Here is a 23,667-nt window from a genome sequence, read left to right as displayed (position 1 = left end):
AGCGTAGGACGAGGAAGTGGGGCGATGGAACTGTCCCTATGTTTTGTGTGATAATGAAACCAAGTGCAGAGTGGCCTCCTTTGCTGGCCCTCTCTCTGACTCTTACTGGAAATGCCTTGACCTTAAAATCGAGTGGTGGGATGCTGACCTCAGCTCAGGTCAGGTGCGCACCCCGAGGGCTCTCCCTTTAGGGAGATGGGTTTTCAGCACACTTTGTGAGCCAGGCCTTTCAAGCTGGGCTCGTCAGCTTGAAATTCCATCTTGCAGGATTTATAGAGGTTGTGTTCTCAGATCTGCCGCATTTCAATTGGGTAAGTGGAATTCTACATCTTCAGAAACGGTTCCCTGCGTGGCACCTTTGCCAGAGCTGAGATACAGAGTTAAGAGCGTGTTAGTGTCTTAGGCTCTTATTCTTGGGAGCTGGCCTGGCATGACCCCACTGGCTACAGGGAGGTCGGGCTCCGAACCACAGCAATGGTGGTCTGGTCATTGAGGCATCTGGGGAGCCGAAAGAAGAGGGGCTTTGAAAGGAGACCTAGGTGTCAGCTAAGAGAGACCCTCTTAGCTTCTCTCCTTCCTCTCACTCACTCTCCCCTCCCGAAGATCACGTCAGCTCCCACCCAGTGACCACCTGCTGCTTCCCCAAGAACCTGCTCTTTGCAAGTGATTACCTCCCGTCCTCTGCAGACTCCTCCAGGTAGCTCGTATCACCCCATTATGCATGGTGGCAAACTGAGGCTTGGAGAAAGTGAGGGCACCTTCTAAGGTACACACCGCTTGAGCAAAAGCTAGATGAAGAAGACGGCTCCAGATTAGAGCCTCTCGGATCCCCTTCCTTATCTGCGTTATGCGGCAAGAAGCTTGGTCACAAATTTCTTCTTGGACAAAATCAGGCAACTTACATAAAATACTCTATGCAGCAGCAAGAATATAGTGGGTGCTCCATAAAAGTCACTTCCTTTCCCTTCCTCCAAATCACTGGTATCTAGATGGTTTCATATCCTCAGAAAATTCAGCCTACCTTGAGTTGACCTTGAGTTTTCCTATGGCAAACCAAGACTTGGACTATGTTAATTTCCCACCCAACCCTCTTGTGGTTGGCCCTGCGGTCTCCTACCTTGGAAAATTAGCATTCTGTCCAGTTGGGCTCAGCATCTGCTTGGCAACGGCACCCGCTCCCTCTGCCTACCGTGCTTGGTAGAAAACACATCTGTCCTTGCCACCCCGGGCACCTCAGCACTGTAGAGGTGGTATTTATGCTAACAACGATAACGTCGTTTTCAATTACTGTTATTAATCATTACGCATGTCAGGACATGTGCAAAGTGCTCCGTGTGGTAGACTCATTTAATCTGTCCATTAGCTGTGAGTTTTGTGCCGTTATCAGGGCTCACGTTACAGATAAGGAGACGTTAAGGGACACAGGTAGGAAGTAGGAGAGCAGGGATTGTAGCCCCGTTGGCTGTGAGGCACATGCTCATCACTGGGATGCTGTTGCCTCCATGGCACCGACAGACAAACAAGGGAGGTAGACTAACCCGCCTCAGGATTAGGATAACTGGGTTCAAGTCCCATCCTTCCGGTGTGAGCTGAGTGACATTAAGTGTGTCTTCCTCTCGGTGTGTCTTTTCCTTTAAAGGAAACTCTGAGTGATGACATCCGGTGGGCACACTGTGGTCCTCATTGGTCAGATACTTGGGTCCCCCTTGTGGAAGCCCAGGCTCTCTGTGTTTGGCTGACGTGATCTCAAGCTGTTAATTTCTCTCTTGTTTTTCAGGTAATGAACCAAAAAGATCATGTCTGAAGTACAAGGAACGGTTGAGTTTTCTGTAGAGCTACATAAATTTTATAATGTGGATCTCTTTCAGAGAGGGTAAGTATGCGTCACTGTTTCTATTTGTGTGTGTGTGTGTGTGTGTGTGTGTGTGTGTGTGTGTGTGTGTGTACATATACAGTTGACCCCTGAACCACACGTGTTTAAACTGTGCAGGTCCACAGTACATGGATTTTTAAATACAATATAGTATTGCGAATGTCACTTCTCTATCATTTTCTTAATAACATATTCTTTTCTCTAGCTTACTTTCGTGTAAGAATATAGTATGTAATATAACATACAAAATACATATAGTTGACTATGTTATCAGTTATCAGTAAGGCTTCTGGTCAGCAGTAGACTGTTAGTAGTTAAGTTTTTGGAGAGTCAAAAGTCCTTCATGATTGTTGACTGCGTGGAGGTGGGTGGGTGCCCTGGACCCTCAGTGTTGTTCAGGATCGTGTGTGTGTGTGTGTGTGTGTGTGTGTGTGTGTGTGTGTGTGTGTTTAATTTTTTTTAACATTTATTCATTTTTGAGAGATGAGAGAGAGAGAGAGAGAGAATGAGAGAGAGAGAGAGACAGAGCGTGATTAGGAGAGGGGCAAAGAGAGGGAGACACGGAATCCAAAGCAGGCTCCAGGCTCTGAGCTGTCAGCACAGAGCCTGACATGGGGCTTGAACCCACGAACCATGAGATCATGACCTGAGCTGAAGTCAGACGCTTAATTGAGTGAGCCACTCAGGCACCCCATGGATGTTTGTGTGCATTTTTCCTGGCAGGGAGTGGAGATGATAAGGGCAGGTTGTAGGGCATTTGGATTCATGAGGAAAGGATTTTCATTATTTTTCCTGCCAAGTGTAAAATCCAAATGTTTAGTGCAGTTGAAAATCACCCATATATTGACAGACACTTGAGAACGCGAATCTCTCCCCTCCCTCCTGCCCTTTCGTCTATCTTCTCTCCTCCGAGTTGCTATTTCCATTGCATACAGTAGTCAGTTTGAGGGGGAAGTGAATTTATGGGACATGAGGCTTGCTTGGGTAGCTCTGATGATAAAAGGTGTCTGCACGACCAGGATGTGTGGGGCCATCTCCCAAAGTTGCGCATCGTAAAACCTGTGCCTCCATTTCTCAGACTGAAAATGTATGATGTCCTCTGTAAGTACAGAAGTAGAACGTAGTCGCTTGCAGTGTTTGAGGACATACTCTGATTTTGGCGTTTCACACGCATGATCGCATTAGGTCGTCACGACAGACTTACCTCTCAGGGTCACTGCAAATAATAATAAGGTGAAATGCTTACGTGAAGCATCCAGACCCGGACCAGGGCCGTATACTCACGGTGACTGCTAATACTTTCCTTGTGTTGCAGACCAGGGGGCCTAAGTTCATAGTAACTGAGTTTGTGATGTGTTCAGGTTAACAGAGCCAAACAGGAGGCATCTATGTTGTGGAAAACCACCTCCGTGCTTCAGAGCCAAAATATAACTCGAAGACAGCGTTTGGGTTAAAGAGGAACAATAGCTTTATTGCTTTGCTGGGAAAAGGAGGCTGAAGCAGGCTATGGCCTTCAAAAACTTGCAAGTCTTCCCAGAGGACAGGGCTGGAGTGTTTTATAGGGACATACAGGATCTAGCCGGTTTCGATAGGAATGGAGTATGTGCTGCCAGCCTCCTTAGTCCTTGGTCTTTTTCAGGGATGGTACCACGTTCCTGAAACCAAAGAAGGGAGGAGGGGAGGCTTATGGAAAAAAGGGAAAGGTTACTTTAAAAATCAAGATTTGCCCAAGCATTGGTGCAGCCGTTGTGATTTTTGTTCAACTTTATGCTTTTAAGCGGTTCCATCTAAAGGTTTGTTTTTGCTCTGTAACCAACCACCTTAAACCTTAGTGGCTTAAAACAACAGCTTTCGATGTAGCTCATGTATCTCAGGGAGGGCAGGCGATGGGAGCCGGGCTCCAGTCGGGAAGGTTCTCCCAAGCTGGAACAGGTTGTAGGGTATTCTGGATTAATGAGGAAAGGATTTTCATTATTTGTCTCACCAAATGGAAAATCCAAATGCTGGAGGCAGCAGGCGAGCCGGGCTTGTCTACCTGGCAGGTAAGTCCTCCGAGCAGGAGTGGAAAGACACACAGCCTCCTGCCAGCTGTCCTCAGGCTTGCACGGGGTGGTTTCTACCCTGCACAGGTGGCCTTCTGCTGGCCAAAGCCAAGTGCAAGAACAGTCTGGGTTCAGGGTAGAGAAACAGAGAGTCTCTTGATGGAAGGGGACCAATCTGTGACACTTTGACAATCTTGCCACCCAAGGTTAGTTTCCAGGTTCAAAAGGAGGCTGAAATTAAAGCTTCAAGTGCCTCTTATATGTTATGGCCCCTTCTTACATAAGGTAAAATTCGGTGGCCGAGCCGTTTTGGTAGGTGACCTGAATCAGATGGTGAGGGGAAAAGGAAACGATCCTGGGACCAGTTCTGTTCCAGGGACAGGGGCGCATAGGAGTTCTGGAGCTGGATGTTTGAGGGAGCAAAACTCTGCCTCCTCTGGAAACCCGTCACCATGGGTCAAGCTCATCGCCCTCCTCACTTGGTCAGAAGTTGTATGGTGGAGTGAGAAGGGTCTGGGCTTGGGGCCGGACCTCCCGAGTCCCGGCTTGGTTACTGCTTCTTGGAGCTCCTCTGGCGTGTCCTTCCACTCGGCCTTTCAGATTCTACATTTACGAGAAGGGAAGCATTTCTGATAATGTCATGTGTCTATCATAGTGTGAGGCACTTCTATTCAATATCTCCTAAATCCTCATAACCAACCAGAGAATGAGTGATATTATCTTTATTTTGACCGACAGGTAACTGGGATCAGGGCAGTGAAATGCTACACACCTGTAACGTAGCAGAGTGGGGCTCTGGGGCTGAATGGCTCGGGTTCTGATAAATGAGCCTGGTCTCCAAAGTGGGCTGCCTTCTCCCCAGGGCTGCACAAAATATCCATCAAGATGTGGGCAGAAAATACTAACACTTCTGCTTACGATGGTTTTAATCAAAACTAAGAGAGAAATCAAGCTTCGCTAATAATTAGAATCCACACTGATCCTGGAAATCTTGTTGTGTCCACACGGCACACAGTGATGAATCCCACTTAGTAGCTCCGGCATCAAATAAAAGAGGGCTGTCCCACAGCACACATGAGCTGACGACCTCACCCTCGCAGTGCAAAATACTGCAGTTTGTGACTGGGCAGTTACCCGCACCTGTAAATTGTTTTCTACCTTTAACTGCGCCAACCATCACAGACTAGCAAGTGGCTTCAGAACAGATACCGTAAGGCCGTCATGAATTGAAGGTGGCATTAATAATTAAAGCATAGCAAACAGCAGGAATGACAGAACCACACCGGTCCTCTCTTGCACAAGCCTGGTCACACACATGCGGAGATGGAGTGACAGGCTGATCAGATGCCCAAATTAGCAGACTGAGAAATTTGAACTCATTTAAAACAACGATCTGATATATGGCTTTGTCACCATAATTATTCATAATGCACCTTGTCCTGATTGTGTTCTGGGCCTTCAGGCATTGACGAGGTCTTGTATGAGATCATATCCATTAGCAAGACATTTCTAGGGACACATCCAGAACTCAAAGAGGGCCCCGTGCAATTGGTTAAGGGGGTTACAAGACGAGCGTGGAAACCATGACTCTCTCAGCAAGCCTAAGATCCTCTAGATCCGTGTGTTTTGGGGAGTCATTTTGCATAACCCTGCGCTCACCACCAAAGTCTGATATTTAATCAGGCTAAATTAAAATCCGAACATTGAATCACTGTACTATGTATATTTTTAGTAAGAGCAAAAAGGTTATGTGTTCCTTTAATATAAAAGTAATTGATTTTTAAAACATGGATTATTACATTCCTTCTCTGATCTTTTCAAAGACCTTTTTCTATACTTATAATGCACATCGTATAGGAGTATACAACTGTACGTGCATGTGATTATAAATAAATGTACATATAGTGGGGTTGCACGCTTGAAGACGTTTCTACTTTATGGGATCATTGGCACTTGGTGGCCACTGGTCTAGTGGGACAAGGGATCTCACAGATTTCCTCCAGTTCCTCATGCTAGCACTCTGTGGTGTTGGACGTTGATGTGGATGAGGGTATTATCTTGTGACTGAACATGCTTGAGGGTGGGCTTCATAGCAGCTATGGCCGTGGACAGGTTGGGACGTCCATGGATGGCCGTGGACAGGCTGAGATGTCATTGGGTGAAGCAGTCAGACCTCTTACAGGGATGGAGTGGGTTCTAAGATCTCAAGGGCCCCATCAGCAATAAGACCTTGACATTAAGAGCCCCCAGTCCCCTAAGCCCAGTCTGCAGGGAGTTGCGGATGGGCTAGGCATGGTGCCAGCCAGGATTCTGCATCTGCCAGAGGGGATCCTGACAGGCGTGGTCTGTGGTGCTCAATCGCTAAGGATTTTCCTGCCCTGAATCCCGCAGGAGCCATGCTCACAGTGAAATGTAGTTACCTTACCAGCAAGCACTCCATAGGGGAGTGATGACCACCATCCAAGCCTAGTGGGCAAGTTGCCCACCGCATGAAAGAAAACAGAGGATTTCCACAGGCCATTCAAGGAAAAGAAGGCAGCATCTGGGAAGGCTGGCCCATTTCGGGGGTGTGAGGATGTGCCTCAAGACTCTCCAGGAGGTAGAAATTAGAGTTGGGGGTTGCAGAAGAAGGAGTGTGCCCTTAGACTGAATTTGACTGTGGCCACCCAAGTTCCAACTGTTTCTCCAGTTGATGAGAAATGCCCCTTGTACCTCCATCCAATGTCCCAGAGCATCACTGCCCATTGTGAGATGCTGGACCAGAACCACGTGGATGCAGAACTGAGCATATTGCTTGAGATTTTGCCCCGATCGGGGATTATTTGCTTCTAGCACATTTACGTGTGTGGATGGTTTTTCTAGTCCCAGAATGCATGTTGCCTTTGGGTGATGTTTGCTTTGAGCAAACAGTCAACTTGCATTTATCCAAAGTCTACATTGACTGAAGAAAATTCTCAAAGGAAAAGCCTCTCCTGAAACCGGTCAACAGACATTGGTGAATTGTCAACCCGTGCTCGGCAGCAAGACTCGTCCTGACAAAAAGGCAGGGAGGCCTGGGGAGCCTGGCCTGGGGGTCAGACCTGAACGTGAAGCCAGACTCTGACACTTGTAAGCTCTGAGAGCGTGAAAATATCCTTTCAGAATGCTGAGAGCCACCGTTTTGTCACCTGTGAAGTGTCTATGACACAGTCTCATGGGGTCATCAGAAGTCTTATGGTATTAGTTGCACTAATTAATGCACGCAGAGCACCTAGCGTGGTGCCTGGTATCTAGGAGGTACTGTCTACGTTGTCACTCCTACTAATGAATCCTTGCCCCCTGCTTGTCCTTAATGTTATTAACGGAGTCACCATCCGAAAGGGTTGGTGTGCCTGCCGTGCCTTCCTGGGTACAGCCCTCCAGCTTGCTTACGCTCCCACCCCTCACACCCCGAATGGTTTGACCTTAAACTTCTGTGCCTTATTGTCTGTGCTCAGGTCAGTCTTGACCCTTGTCCTTCTAATATCTACCTCGAAAATTCTACCCTACCAAGCTCCACCTTAAATATAACCTCCTGTGCAAACTATTTCTGTACATTGATATTTACCTACAGCATTCAGCCCAGTTTTTATGAACACCTCCCATATTCTTAAAGCCTGTCTGTCTTGTTTTATTCTGCCGTCCACTCACACAGTCATTGCTATAGACGCTAATAAGCATACACTGTTGTAATAGGCTCTAGAAACATGGAGATGGGAGACTTGTGCCCACAGAGTGTTTACCAGCTGACGAGGGAGGCAGACACACACATAGGAAATGGCCACGATGTGCGATAAGTTCTGTGACAAAGACAGGCTTGGGGTGCTGTGTAGAGAAACAGCAGAGGAACGCCAGCCTATGGGCAGATCAGAGGAGGGGCCCTGGCAGTGGATCACACAGAGCTGTCGCTTGAAAGGTGGGTGGCAGTCAGCCGTGCAGAGGACCTGGAAGGGCAGGACCACAGAATGGCCCACTGGTGTCGGGAAGCGGAGCCTACCCAGAAGGCCACGGTGAAGTGAACAGAAAGAAAGAAGGGGGGGAGGGGGATCACAGAACTTACGACAGCCAGTCCTTCCTTAGACTGGCCACTATAGTGATGTTAATGTCACAGACGTGCTGAGATAACAGTGGTTGTCCTTTCTGGCTTTGTTCTCTTGTCAAATGGCCTTAGGCTCCTTAAGGGTAAAGACCCAATCCTATGTGACTTTATATGGCCAGTGCCCAGCCCAGTACGGGGCCTGGTGCCTCCTAGGAGATCAATGACAGCTTGTGTTTGCCTGGGTTGAACTTTCTGCTGCTTTCAGAACTTCCTGCAACTCAGGTGGGGTCACGTGGATCTTTATTAAATGATATTAATCATGAGAAAACAGTTCCTAATTCCTAATATGCTATTTATTTTTTTTTTAAGTTTATTTATTTTTGAGAGAGAGAGAAAGAGGGTGTATGCATGTGGTGGGGAGTGGCGGAGAGTTAGGTGGATGGAGGATCGGAAGCAGGCTCCATGCCGACAGCACAGAGCCCGATGTAGGGCTCAATCCCACAAACCATGAGATCATGACCTGAGCCAAAGTCAGACGCTCAACTGATTGAGCCACCCAGGTGCCTCCCCCCACCCCCCAATGTACTATTTAAATCGATGCACCTCAAAGTGTGGCTAGAGTCACCATTCTGCTGCTGTTAGAGATGCAGAGTTTTGGTCCTGGCTCAGATATAACCAAGTCAGGATGGCTGGTTGTGAGGCTCAGAAAACCATGTTTTCACGTGTTTTCCAGGTGAGTCTGGTTGAACAGCACAGGACGTTTCTATGACAGTGTCGGACTAGGCCGTGTGCTAGAATCATCGGCAGAACCCAAAAATCTATCCTGCAGACTAATTAAATAAATAATCTCTAGGGTGGGACCCCAGGCATCAGCACTTGTCAAGTTTGCCTGTAGGAGACCAGACCTTGCCTCCCTTTGCACATACAAGCCTTTTGTTCACGAACCCATGGAGATCCCGTGTTGGCTTTCCAGTGTGGATTCTGGAAGCCAGAGAGCGGAAGGGAGGGTCTTATTTTATTTACAACTATTTTCTCATAAGGAAATACGTAAGTGGACAACTAAGTGTAAACCCATTATGTGGATGTCCTAAGTCATCAATTTCTTATATCTCATTTGTACCTATATATGAGGTTGTGAACCTTCGTTCCTACTGCTGTTCGCCGAAAAGGGAGCTAGCATTTGTCCTTGAAAACGTATTCATATTTGACTTTAAATCTTAAGTCGGACAAAGCTCTACATCAAACTGACTTTCTTTCAGAGTGCAGGTTCTCCCCGACGGTCAGGTTCATCTCCTGGCCTTTCCTCCACACCTCCTCTTCAATATCACTTAGAAGATTTTCTGCCCCGGAGGTTGTAGATGATTACAGATAAATTCTGTCGTCCCCACACAAGAGTTGCACGAAACGGCCCACAATCAGTATTATCAGATCTGATGTCTACGGTCAGACACTCATGGAACTATTGGGATTGAAAAGCACTTTGAACGAACTCACATGCCTTTTCTCTACCAGAGTGAACACAGTTGAGCCATGAGTCAAGGGCCTCCTGGAAGAAAATGCCATCTTGTGTTTATGCCTCGACATCCCCACCAGAGCCTAATGGCCAGCGACAGCCGGCGCCCTGTGAAATGAGTTCACCAGCCCCGATGTGCCTTAATAGACTCAGAAATACAATTATCTTTACTCGCCAGAGATCAATTAATTGATTTGTCTGGTTCTGTCAGAAACAACCCTTTCCTTCACTTCTCGTATTAAAATATGTTGCGATCCTTCCCATTCATTGCCTCACTTTTGAAAGGGAGCAGGGATTATAAACGGTTGCGAGCCCCATTGGACATTCAGCTTTGCTGGGTAAAGGAGCGCCCCAGCTATGGCCCAGGGAGTTCGGGGTGCATGTGAACCCGCCGGGCGAGCGTCTCCAGGGCCTTGGCTTTGACCAGGGCACATTTGCTGCAGAGACAGGGCGAGCGCCCTGATGAACGGTCAGTGGATAAGAGGCCACGGATCTAATACACCAGTTCAGTCCTGTGACTCTCCACATGTGCAAACCCACAGATGCCCTTTGTGTGTAGGTCAGTGTGATTTAGGATTTCTATCACTCACTGTCAAGGGCTCCATTTAGCAGGGGGAATGTGGGTAGGCTCCAGAGTCTCTAAGAATAAAATTCCTTATTACTGTTTTAATAAGAATTTGATCTCCCTGTAAAAAGTCATTATTAGAAGTTTTCCTGTGACGGTGGCTCAAGTACCGATGTGTAGCTGGACATTCTGGATTATTTGTCCAGAAAGTCCACATTCCTGTCAACAATTGCCCTGTCTCATTTTTCTCTTCTTTTGCCTTTGAATCTGCGACTTCCGGAGCCTGCTGCTTTAAGCCTTTTATCCTCTTAACCCCTGGCTGAGGACGTGCTCAGCAGGCCTGTGAAGAAGAGACCCTTCCAGGGGGCTGAGTGTGGCCTGTAGAGGTGAACATGCCTCTGGTGAGCTGCCCACAGGCCTGTGTGCCCCCTGGGGGCATCACAGAAGAGGCAGAAGCCCCTGGGCAGTGTGGCCCTTTCTAGTTTTGAACTCAAAGTGGTTACAAGAACACAAGGCAGGCTCCTCAGGGGAGCGAAAGGCGTCTGGTCCTGAAGGCGATAGAAGGAATGAGCACAGACACAAATCTTGATTTGGATTCTGTGTCTTCTGTTATCAGCCGGCTGCCCACAGGCAAGTTGCTAACCTCTGTTCTCTGTTCCTTCCGTGGTTTTGCAGGATCGTTGTTGGAAGCCAGCGAGGTCGTATTTGTAAAGCTCCTAGGTAGACAGAGGTCTGGGCTCTGCAGTGCTAGCCGAGATGGCCTGAAACGGGCCGCTGATCTGGCCAGAGTCTGAACTGGGCCTTCCTTCCTATGTTTTAATTAGGTGCTTTTTTTTTTTTTTTTTTTAAGTTTATTTATTTTGAGAGAGAGAGAGAATGAGAAAGGGAGGGGTAGAGACAGGGAGAGAGAGAATCCCAAGCAGGCTCTGCACTGCTAGTGTGGAGCCCACACAGGGCTTGAACCCGTGAACGCTGAGATCACGACCTGAGCTGAAATCAAGAGTCAGACGCTCAACCGACGGAACCACCCAGGCACCCCTGAGCAGATGCTGTATAGTCACGACCCCTAATCCCCCAGGAAGGGGTAAAGTCTTCTTGGTTTTACTTTTTTGTTTTTCGTTTGTAAAGTTTCCAGTGGAAAATCTAAATGGACTCCATGCTGATTCGTATGGGCCTCCGCGGGAGAAACTCTGCTTCCTGTTCTTTGCCCCCTATTTGAGGTCTCCAAAGTGAAAAAGCCACATTTATTTTTGTTCCCAGCCTTAATGGGATATAACTGATCTATAATGTTAAGTAAGTTTAAGGTGTATGTGTGCTGATTCCACACGCATGTGTATTGTGGAAGGTCACAGTATCTTTTAGCAACTTCCAAGTGCACAACACATTTCTGAAGTATTGCTTTGGGAACTCCCGTAAAACGTCCGTAGAGATCTAGTAAACTGCAGATGTTTCTTCTCTAGAAGGTTCTGTGAATGGATCTTGGGTCAGAGGAGAAGATGTAAGGGAGTGAGGTCCTTGAGGGCTCCTGTTTGATTTTTCTTCTTGTCCAATATCGCTCAAAACACTATTTTATATACACATGTGTTTTCCTTTACAAAATGTAATAGACCAGTTCTCTATTTTTTCCCTTTCCCTGCTTTTTGTTTTTTCATTTGGAGACGTTTCACTCTTGATAATATGAACCATTTATCCTGAAAATGACTAAATTTTGCTGCTTCTTGTGCTTCGAAGTCACTGGTAACGTTGGTAGAGATTAATACTGTATTTGAGCAAGCACTTTTATCATCCGACACGGTGAGGAAGGACATGACGTTCAGCCTAAGAGTCCTCACTCCCAAGTCTGTATCCCACCTCCTCCTGAACCCCTGTGGGAGGCGCAGTGTGGAGCTCTGAGGATTGAGCTCTCTCTCAGGGACTCTGTGGCATCGGGCAGTGGATCTCCACCCGCTCGGTGGGAGGAGCTTTTATGAACCGCAGAAGTCTGGAAATGCGTGTAGCCGAAGCTGGGACCCTCCATGGCTCCAGCGGTCCCACAAGCTGACGTTCAGGTCTGTGAAGTGACTGTTTGGGAACTTCTGGGAAAAGGGAGTCACCAGTAGAAGGCTGGCCCTTTCCTGCTCTTCCTAAAAATAGGTGATTGTTCGTGTTCATCAACACGCTCTGTGTTTCCCCCAAAGGGTAACATTTTAGGCTGTTTTAGAACAATTCTCTGTAGTTTCATTTGATGAAACCATCTCCTGAATTCTGTCTCAACTCACTAGACTCCACCAGAATTTAACTGGGGAAGAAAATTTTAAAATTCTGGATCACTACAAAATTGATAATTTTGCAGCCCCATAATTTGACAGGGAATGTTATCCCTAAATTGCAGAGGACGCGGGGGCTAACGTGGGTTCGGTGTCTGCCCAGGTATGCATGTGTGGCCAGTGGCCAGAGGGAGAGGTTCTCGGACCCAGAGTCGGGCATTCTGTCTCTACCCTACCAGGCATGTTTTTTTCCCTTGGGTCAGGATGGATGTTCGGATGCTGTGATGTCTTTTTCACCCCTTCCGTAAACACTCTGTACTTCTGCAAACATCAAAACTACCGAGTGCCACACTCAAGGGGAAATCAGGCTCAGACTTCTTTTCCTTGCTGCCCTGCACATGCCTGGATATCCTTGCATTGTGAGAGGATGACGTACGGGGAATTGAATCCTCCCAGCCAGTGACTGGCAGGCAAGGGAGGCACTTTCTCAATCAAATGTATCCACACCTCCATGATACAAGTCCTTCCCCTAAATAGAACCCTCAACTATGAGCATTTGCTCCCCCTTTCTCTTACCTGTTAGAACTTTCCTGAATGTCATCCTCCTCAAGAGGGAACATGTGGCGTCCCTCCCATAGAATTCCCATACAGAGCGCCCCTGGTAAAACAGATCAGCCTTATTTCCTGTTCCTCTGTTTATGCATTTATAAACTTGTTGATTTACTCATTTGGGGGACATTGGGCTCTGTGCTACCTTAGGATTTCTGGGCAGAACAATGAGAAAGACAGAGTCGTGAACTCAAGTCATCCACAGCCGACTGTGGGAGTCAGGGATGCAAGTCAAGAAATCAATGTCCCAAACAGGACAGCAAAGCAGGAACAAGGACTGCCCTCCCCCCCACCCCGGAGGCATCGGGACAGGTTGCCTGTGAGAGGGGGCTCTCTCATCAGATAAAGGCTGGGAGGGAGTCCCAGGCATTGAGAACCGCATGTGCAATGGCCTGGAAACGAAAAAGCATGGCCTCTCCTGGGAAGTGCCACGGTGCTCAGGTGCTCAGGACAGCTGTGTGAGGGGGTCTTTTCCCTAGCATGGGCGGGGTGGGGCTAGCCCTGGTCATGGTGAAGGGCCGATGTGTTGTGTCCCGTGCCTGGGATGGCGCTTGTAGATAAAGAGATAAAGGAGGGCTACGGGACAGTCTAAGTAAGGGAGTTAGTGATTGGGGGCATGGTAGAAATGGCTCTTTGGAAGGATACTTAGGGTCTTAGGGTGGGGAAAACGAGGAGGGCAGTGAGGATGGCTTGGAGGGAGAAGACCTGGGAAATGCTGATGCAGAGGAATTAGAAGAACTGGTGCCTTTACGTAGTGTTGAGGGGGAGAGAGGCGTTGCAGTCGAAATCAGCTGATCGCTTGAAGGAGCAGAAAAAGCCGAGGCAGAGGAGGACCAGGCAGCTGGGGTAGGCGATGTGTGTCCACCGGTCTGGAGGCAACGCGGGAGCTGAGTCCAGAGGACAGACAGGAATCTGGGCTGGGATTTGTCGGCTCGTGGGTGTACTTGAGCCTGGCTCAAACCCTTCAGGGACCGGTGACCCTTTGGGAGCTCAGACTGCGTGCCAGGACCTTTGGTACATCAGCTCACTCGGCGCTATTGACAGCTCTGTGAGCTAGGCAAAGGGGCCAGCTCATCTTCCAGGTGGGTAAACGGAGGCCCGGAGATACCTGGCTGTATCTGCAGCAGAGTCAGGGTTTGAATTCATGGCTGGCGGTCCTCAAAGCCAGGACTATCGACACTGTTCTTTATTCTGTTGGCAAGACAGACCCCAAGAGAAAAATCACAATTTAAATACATTTGGAGGTGAAGAAACACACGAAAGTGTCTGAGCTAAAGCTGTTGGGGAGGTGTCAGAAGCACCAGAAGAGAGGAGAAATGGCAGAAGTGAATAAATGCAGAAACGTGAGAGCCTGAAGGAGGGAGCATCCCCCGGGTCACATCCTGCAGAAAGATCAAAGCGTATGGGGACCCAGAGTGTCTTGAATTCGGCCTCTGGTGGTCAAGGCCAGCTTTTGTCAGAGCAGTTTGTCTGTAGATGGGAGCTTGGAGCCAGAGAGCCTGGTATGCAGAGGCTGGAAGCTGGCCCTGCGGAGGGAAATCTCACCTGCCTCCTGAACTGAGCTGTGCTGTTCCCTGTGATCAAGCCAAGTAGAGCTGATGGGCGTGGCCATGGCCCACTTGCTGCCTCTCTGAACTCACGCTAACAGGGTGGGAGAGGAGTCCCCAGAGGGCCCCTGGGGGAGGCAAAGTGCATACCAAGGAGTTGGAGCTTTTGCTTGAGGAGTCGGTGCAGGAGGGCTGAGTATGGGATGTTTTAAGCAGGGGGATTATCAGATTTGGACTGGAATGTCATTTAGCTGAAGCATAGAGAAGAGACTGGAGCAGAGAGGAGCAGTGCCTGCCTGGAAGGGGATCAGCACACGTATGTTTGAATTCATATATACTGGGTGAGGGTACTCACAGGAACAGGGTAGCAATGATGCAGGAGACCTTTACTGAGCTACGTGACAAAGAGGTTTCTTACTGTGTTCCAAATCCTATTGATTAGCAATTTCTAAGCTTTGTATAAAGCACCAATCCCACCACTGATCTCTGTCTTCCCATGACTTAGTGAGCAGTGGAGCCATAAGGAACAGTGACGAAATGGAACTAGTGTGCTTTACTTATAGCTGGGAAGGTTCCTAATACTCTCCCCTCACAGGGTATTGAGAAAACAGATCGGGCAATGAGGATTAGGCATAGGCATGAGGGCCAGACTGGGATTTCTTCCCATCTCTCCCTACTCCCAATGGAGATAAATCTTTAGACTCAAGTGTTTAGAGGCAGCGGGGAGGGAGAGGAAGAGGAGAGACAATGAATGGATGTTTGCGTCCCAGGAGGGGCCTGGGGCCCATCGGCTGAGCCATAGTTTCTGAATACAAGGAATAGATTGCAAGTTGAAGACCACTGCACATGGTTGTTGGGATTTAAGGCAAAGTAACCTTGCCCTTTATTAAAACGCATCCATCCCGTTCAACATCACAGGTTTTAACCAATCAAATTGGCAGTGTCCCTCTCTGGACATTCACTTCCTGGATCACCTGGTCCCCTGCATTTAAATAGCATTCCTGTGCCACTGGCTTCCCGGTCAAGGTCATCAGCCGCTTCCCGGTCAATGTCATCATCCCCTTCCCTCTTCTAGATTTCAGACTTGCCCAGCACAAGTTTGACCGATTATCATCTTGTCTACGTGACACAGAGACCAAACACCCATCTTCCACCTTCCCTCCCAAACCTCTTCCATCAGTCACCCCTCCCACCCTTGGTTAATGGCAACTCCGTTCCCTGGTTGTCGAGACCGACCACTTCTTGACTTCTCTCTGCCTCCCTCCTCATGTCACTGCAGCCAGAAATCGTGTTGGCTGTCTCTTCAAAATGCATCCTGAAGATGACATTTCTCACCCCCTCCTGCTAATGCCCTGGTTCAAGCCACCATCTGTCCCATCTGGATTTATACTATTGTCTCCCCTGTCTGATCTCTCTGATGTCACCCTCGGCCATCCCTAATCCATCACAACGTAGAAGCCCGATGGTCCTTCTAAAGAGATGCTTCTGTGTTCCAGCTCTCCAAGAGCCCTTCGGTTTGCTGTGAACAAAGCCAGAGTCCCCGTGATGATGCTATTCTTCCCTCCTTCATGTCCCTCCTGCCACAGAGGTCTCTTTAGTGCTCCTTGATTGTGCCAGACATGATCCCGCAGTAAAGCCTTTGTGCTGATCTCCCCTTGACTCTTCCAGGTCACTGCTGGAGGCCCTCTCCTGTGGCGGGTGCTGCGATGTGCTGGCCAGGGGCTCCAGCTGGGAGCTGCTGGGCTCCCACATCTGGGTCCTTCCCGGGTGGGGGGTGGTTTCCTAGCTAGGAGGTCTCCACCTTGCCCAAATTTGCATGTACCCCTTCCCTCCACTCCAGGGCTGCTGACATCCAGTGACTGGTTGATGGGTACCACAAAGCCTGTTCCCCTTGCCCCCATCAGGGGCATCTATGACGGACCATCCCAGGTTCTGAGTTCCCCATGGACTGGCCGAATCTCCTGTTGCAGTTATATCTCCATCCATCCATCTCTCCCGCCCTCCAGTTCTCTCTCTCCCATGGCAGGTGTTCCTGAGATCACTCCCCAATACATGTTTGCACACAGATTTCCAACTCAGAGACTCTGTATCAGGAAATCCAACTTGAAACACCTGCCCTGACCACCCCTCTAAAGCTGCAGTCCCCCCACCCCCACCTACCCTGCTGGTTCTCCGGCCCCACAAACACTGGTAACCTTGCTCCATTTCCATGTTTTTGGTTGGTATCTGCCTTCCCTCACACCGACCGTAGGCTGTAAGCTCCTGGAAGAAGGGACACCTGGTGTGTTCCCTGATGTCACTCGGATGTCTGTAACTGGGCCTGGCTCATCATAGTTGCTCATCAAGTGTTAACTGAATGGAAGGAATCGAGAGGTAAAGGTTGTGGTTGACAAGCACAGGACAGGGGGCTGTGTATTCCCTGCACCAGGGTGGCGGGCACCTTGAGTGTGATGTCCAGGAGTCTGGGGTCCCTTCCAGGACCAGCAGGAAAGCACATCAAAGGTAACTGTTGTAAGCGTCAGGACTTGGTGGTATGTCGGTTTCCCAGGGCTGCACAATGGAGGGCCAAACACTGGGTGACTTACCCAAGGCAGTGTCCTTGTCTCACAGGCCTGGAGTCTAAAAGTCTGAGATCAAGGTGCTGGCAGAGTCGGTCCCTTCTGAGGCTCGGTGGGAGAATCTGCTCCAGGACTCTGTCCTGGCTTCTGGTGGTCATGTGGTGGTCTCTGATGGTCTTTGCTCTGCTGACACATCCCTCCTGTCTCTGCCTCCATCTTTACGTGGTGCTCCCCGTGTGTCTTTAAACATCACCTTCCCTTGTGCGTGTCTGTCTCAGTGTCCACGTTTCCCCTTTCTATAAGGACAGTGGTCATTGGATTAGGGCCCAGCCTAATGGCCTCATTTGAACTGAAAAACCTCTGTAAAGATCCTCTTTCCAAATCAGGTCACATTCTGAGGTACTGGGGATTAGGATTTGAGCATCTCATTTTTTGGGGGGGAGGCACAATTCAACCCCTAACAGGTGCTATCTCCCAGTTTGTGTAGAGGGAACGGGATTTGGAAACACATGCCAAGGCCTGACCTGTAGGCGGAATGGTGATTTTGTGTAGATTCTGCCCAGATTTGCTCAGCACTGAGAGGGCTCCAGGGCTGCAGGACTTCTGGTGTTAAACCTGTGGATTCCTCAGGCCAACTGCAGTGAGCCACCCACCCCAGGTGAGGCAGGGCACGGGCTGAGTGATGACCCTGGGGAGGTAAGTAGGTCACATTGCAAGGACACGGGATGTCGAGACCATGGATATTATCCCATGGAGAGTGGGCACCATAAGGTGACCAAAGTGTATGGGCCTGAGGTCCGGCAGTCCTGGGAAGAAGCTTGGGTGTCACGCAGGTCAGTTGACTGAATATGTGAATAAGAGAGCTGGGCACATTGGAGGGGACTTTGCCTGGTCAGTCCTTAGACAGCTGGGCGGTGGAAGAATCCTCTCAGAATGTCCCATTTCCTGATTCCTCATGGAGGCCTTTTCTCTCTCATAACCAGAATACCCCAAAGTGTGTTCAGGGGAACACTGGTCCCATGCGGGCAGCCTGCCATAAACTTCTGGGATTTTCTCTGCCTCCTGCATCACGTTGCGTGTGCACGTGTGTGGATGCATGCACACACGTGGGGTGGGCGGCGTGATGCTGGTGTTCCAAAGCGTATCTCTTGGAGAATGAATCACTCTTTCCCCCAAGTTGCCTTGTTCCCATCCATCGAAAGGGTGGGTCCGCAGACTTGTTCTGAGTTGGATTCGATTAGAGAGTGGGACTAGTGCAGCGCTTGGAGTTCAGGTTGTCCAGCAGCCTTCTTTTGTGTAAGGAGGACGTGGGTGAAGCAAGGGGGATGGCATTTATATTCATATTAAGTACTTCGTGTAGGATGGTTTCATTTACATCTTTGACATATCATATAATGAGGATACTTCTCAGACGAGGACCCAAGAGGCTCAGAGATTTTTCTAGTGGCCAGGATTTGGGCTTGGATGTCAGAGCACCTGGGTTTAAGTCCTGGCCCCAAGACCTCAGAATAAATGTCATCGCAGACAGGTTAGTCTATCTCCCTGCATCCAAAAAATATAGATAATGAGAGTTCCTGCCTCCTAGGGTTATTGCAAACAAAAAATTATGTGTGCTTACTGTTCCCGATAAATTTTCGCTCTGTTTATTATTAATCATCATCATCATTGTGGTTATTGCACAGATTGCCCAAGGGATCGCTACCGCTGGTTGGTGGCACATCCAGAATTTACACCTGCACCTAGATCAGTGCAATGCTTGTGCATTCCTGCACAGCTGACCCTTGAACAAGGCGGGTTCGGAGTGCACGGTCCACTGGTACGTGGATTTTGTACAGTGCAGCACCGTGAATGTATTCCCTCTTCTTAAGGGTGTTCTTAGTACCATTTTCTTCGCTCTAGCTTGCTTTATTGTCAGAATACAGTATACAATACATATAACGTGCAAAGTATGTGTTCATTCTTACTATCAGTAAGGCTTCCAAGTAACAGTGGGTTCTTAGCTGTTTTATATGAAGTCAGAAGTTTCAGGAGGATTTTTGACTGCACAGGGGTCAGAGCCCCCCCCCCCCCCATTCCCATGTTCAAGGGTCAGCTGTACATGCTGTGCATTGCTGAGTATCTTAGCACTTTGAGTATCTTGGCTTGCAGAAAGGATTGTTTGTATGGGACCACAAAATACCTCTACTGAGTTCATCCATCTATCCACAGATTTGTTCATTAATGCATTCTTTCATTCATTCGTTCTTTCTCTCATCATACATATATCAAATAGGCAGTAGGAAAAGAAAATGAACCAGCTTGGGCTTAGCCCCTGCTATATCCCAGGGACTGAGCCAGGCGTTTACCTACATCATTTCACTTAATTATCCTGCAGGAGCAGATATTATCTTTCCTGTTTTACACATGAGCAAACAGTCTGCCATAAAGAATAAAGCAAAATATCACACCCGAAGTCGTGCAGGCTGCTCAGTCTCTGAGCTCTGCACCTGCCCCTCCCCTGCTTGGAGCATCCATCCACCTGCCACGTTCTCCCTGGAGCCCCTTCTCAGATTTTCTGGTCTTTTCTCAGATGCCACCTGTCTCAGGAGGCCGTTGGATGGCTTAGCCTGGGTCAGGAGCCCCCTCCACGCCGTCCTTTGTTCTTCCACTTCTGCTAACCACCTCCCTGGCTTGTACTGCACGGGCCTGGCCCCTGGGTCCCATCAATTCCTACTCCCCAGGCTTGCCACCCAGGGCTGGTGCAGCGTGGCTCTCAGCTAAAGTTTGTTGATAAGTAGGTGATTTGGGTTGACGTATTTTGACCGTCCTCGCCGGTTTTTTGAACCACAAAGTGGTATTTATTGAGTGTCTACTGTGTAGTCGAGAGAGGTCCGGATGCCGCTTTCATGGGAGTGACCCAGGCCGAGCAGTCCCTGCTCTCATGGAGTGTCGGTCCGGCGGGAGAGCCAGCCATCAAACCTAAGCTCCCTTTTCTCAGCAGATAATTCAGTTTGGAATGCACCCTGTGATATAAAGTGCAGGTGGCCGTAGAGGTATGCCAGGAGACACCTCATTTCGATTGAGGGCTCAGGAGAGGCTCTTAGAGGAAGTAGCATTTGAGAAGAGACTTGAAGGTTAATTAAAAAATAGCTGAATTTGAGTGAGAGGAAAGAGGCCACGGGAGGGGCAGGCAGAAGGAGGGAGGCCCTGGGCAGGAACACTTTAGTCCAGAAAACACACTGAAGTCCCCACGGCCGCTGGAAGGTGAGCCAGGGCCGGGTTCTGTGTGGCCTCCATGCCCTAGGGAACATCTCCCCTGTGTCACCTTGAGCAGCCTGCCTTTGAGAATTACAGGCAGCCACACAGGACTGAACCTCAGAGCCATTCTTAACCCTTCTCCTTCTCTTGTGTCTCTCCTGATCCTTCTTATCCTTCAAAGGAAGTGCCTTATACTTACCTGCACCAGCCTCACTGCTGCCATCCCAATCCAGGCCATGTCACCTCCCACAGAGCCTGTCACTGCCTCCTCCCGGTGTCCCTGGGCCCTCCCCGCCCCCACTCTCCCTGTGTTGTCAGCACGGCAGCCAGAGGGCCCTTTTAGAAGGGGAGCCAGGGAGTGTCTCTTCTCTGAACCAGACTTCCCTCTGAACAGAAGCCCAAGTCCTGGCTATGTCCTCTGAGGCCCTTCGTGACCCTCTGGCCACTCCAAGCCATGGTCCTGTTCTGCCTGCATGGACCCCTGGGGCCTATGGGACACACCTGGGACATTCTTACCAGTATGTGTGCACAGCACAGTATCTCACTTCCTGTTAAGTCTTTGCTCATGTGACCTTCTCCCGTCACGTTTCATACCTGCAGCTTCCTGCCAACCCCCTTCCCTGTAGCAAACCACACAGGTAGCTCATCTGTGGTGTTTGTATTCGTTTGATCCTCCTGCCGAGATGAAGGCTGCCCAAGGTTTATCTGTCCTCACTGGTGGATCTCAGCACTTAGGGTACTGAGGACAGGGAACAAGTGAGCAGCAACTGTGTGCTTAATACACGGAAGGAATAGCATGGGGAGGGAAATGGTTCACCTGGCATTTTATTTTAAAAAATTCTGTATTTATTTTGAGAGATAGAAAGTGTGTGTGTGGGGGGGGGGGGGCGGGCAGTCATGTGCCCAAGATCAAGCAGGGGAGGGGCAGAGAGAGAGGGAGAGAAAGAATCCCAAGCAGGCTGCATGTTGTTAGTACAGAGCCCAATGCGGGCTCGAACCCACAGACCGTGAGATCATGACCCGAGCCAAAATCAAGAGTCAGATGCTTAACTGACTGAGCCACCCAGGTGCCCTGTCATTTTATTTTTTTGAAGTTTTATTTATTTTTTAAAAAATATACTCTACCCCCAACATGGGGCTTGAACTCACAATCTCAAGATCAAGAGTTGCCTCCTCTTCCGACAGAACCAGCCAGGCTCCCATCTCACAGCCGGAGGGACCTCGTAAAATGCCAAACGAACCAGAAAAGAGCTCACTTGGCATTTTAGAAGGTCCCTCTGGCCTCTAGATGGGACCTGTGCCACTCCCCCAAGTGAAAACGTACCCCTTCCTTCCGCACCCAGCCTCTTTCCTTCCCTCCCTTGAAGCAGAGTAGGGGTCTGGCTTCCGCATGAAGCCCCTGAGTAGGGATTAGAGAGTACGACCCTGTCAGTGTGGTCGCTTATTGAACGAGCGAAGGAGGCAGAGGGTTGTGGTCCGGGAAGGAATGCGGGCACAAGTGCTCTGGGTATTGAGTAGTTTATGTGATTAGAAGGACCAGAATGTGACAGAATTGTAGAGATGGGATGGACAAGAGGTGGTCTCTAGGGATAAGGAACTCAGGTCAAGGGGATCCAATAACCCAACACGGAGCAGGAGAATGTCCGTGGACCAGAGTGACATGGGCAGGGTGGGCGGGGGCGGGGGGACGGTGAGGTCCACAGACAGCAGGGGAAGGTGGGGTGAGGAGGGATGGCTAAGTAGCACCAGCTTACCGTTCGCGCTGGACGAGGGGCTGGGGTCCCAGTGGTCTGGAAGTGGCTACGGGAGCCACTCGGCCTGTGAGTCCAGCTGAGGTTGTGAAGAAACCGACGCCTAAGGCAGAGGGCTTCAGGGAGCCGGTCCTCAGGGAACACTGTGGTTTCGGTCACGACAAGGAGCCATTTGAGGACAAGGAGGGAGCGTTTGAGGGCTTTTGCTGATTATGACATGAGTGCTCCAGGGTTCACGGTGGTCAGGGTCAGGAGGCAGCAGCAAGATCAGGGCTCGGTCAAGGGCAGGGAGGAGCAGAACATTATGGGATGCTGGTGTAGTAGAAGATAACCGGGCAGGGCTGCAGTCTTACCCTTTGGACTTTGGCTGTGAAAACAGAGTCGGTCTCGTAGTGGAGGCTGGTCCTGGACTAATCTCCCCTTGGATGCTCAGGCTCAGTGTGGGAGGCAAGGACAGTTCCTCCAGTTTGGGGTCAGCCCTGGTGGCCCTAAACAGAAAGCAGAGGTGGGATGAGCCCCGAGGCCCTTCTACCGTGGTTGAAGAAGGAACGGGCAGATTCCTGCCACGTGCTCCTTTCTGCCTGTGGGTCCCAAGAGGCAGAAACCCCAAAGCTCCTTGAAAACCGGTTCCCTCTGCAGGTTCCCTCTCCCTCTACTTTCCAGCCCTCCATCCCAGGTTTCTCTTCTGAACCTTATCAGGATGCAACCGTGCTTTATAGGACAGCCTCTCAAAGGAGAAACAGGCAGGTGTACTTCAGGAGTCCGAACATTTCTACTGCGGCATGAACTTAAGGGAGAAAATGGTACAGCTCTCTGAGCATATAGAGTTCATCGTGGTCGGGCTGAAGATTGCGCACATGTCTTTGGGCGTGTGTGGCTGTGTGTGCCCATGTGCATGTTCGTGGGCGTGCGTGGCTGTGGGCACATATGTTTGTAGGCGTGCATGGCTGTGTGCAGGCATGTTTGTGGGTGCACATGACTGGGTACAGGCATGGCTGTGGGTGCTCATGGCTGTGTGCCGGTGTGCTTGTGGGTACACACGTGCATGCTTGATTAAACAAATGGCCAAACAGACCTATGTGAACCCTGTCCCACAGAACTGGGGACTCTGGGCTTTGAGGAGGGACCCTGTTATTTTCTTGTGTTCCTTCCCCCAAGGGATTTTTTTTTTGTTCAATGTTTATTTACTTTTGACAGAGAGAGAAAGAGAGAGAGACAGAGTATGAGCAGGGGAGGGGCAGAGAGTGAGGGAGACACAGAATCGGAAGCAGGCTCCAGGCTCTGAGCTGTCAGCACAGAGCCTGACGCGGGGCTCAAACTCACGGACCGCGAGATCATGACCTGAGCCGAAGTCAGCCGCTCAACCGACTGAGCCCCCCAGGTGCCCCTGCCAAGTGATTCTTTGATTATCCACCTCATTGTGCTAAGAATGAGGTCGTTCTGAGTGTCATGGTCTCCTGCTCAACCAGCTGCTCAGACACCCCCCCCCTCTGTCCCAGGGGTCCCCAGGGGTCCACATGGCTGTGTTCTAAGAATAGTTTGAGTACCAATGTCCCTTTGGAGTCACCTGGAGGGCTCTTTGTTATAAGGCCAGGTTAAAGCACCATCGCCCTTCTCGGATCTGAAAGGAGGCTGTGCCTTTTGCTACCTTGTCACTGGCCATGCTAAT

At 49.6% G+C, this 23,667-nt stretch overlaps 1 protein-coding gene across 6 annotated transcripts in view; it reads left to right on the top strand.

The window, feature by feature from the left end:
* FAM135B (family with sequence similarity 135 member B) overlaps positions 1–23,667 on the top strand; it is a 293,649-nt gene that overhangs the window by 99,118 nt on the left and 170,864 nt on the right. For all 6 annotated transcript variants that reach the window (XM_058699176.1, XM_058699175.1, XM_058699170.1 and 3 more), the window contains exon 2: positions 1,778–1,873. In XM_058699176.1, coding sequence (XP_058555159.1) covers positions 1,797–1,873 — 77 coding nt within the window. In that variant the 5' untranslated portion in view covers positions 1,778–1,796. The remainder of the gene's footprint in view (positions 1–1,777; positions 1,874–23,667) is intronic.

This window comes from Neofelis nebulosa, chromosome 14 (genome assembly GCF_028018385.1).
Source record: "Neofelis nebulosa isolate mNeoNeb1 chromosome 14, mNeoNeb1.pri, whole genome shotgun sequence".
Lineage (NCBI taxonomy): Eukaryota > Metazoa > Chordata > Mammalia > Carnivora > Felidae > Neofelis > Neofelis nebulosa.
Note: the sequence above shows the minus strand (reverse complement) of the source record. Positions and strands in the feature narration are given on the sequence as shown.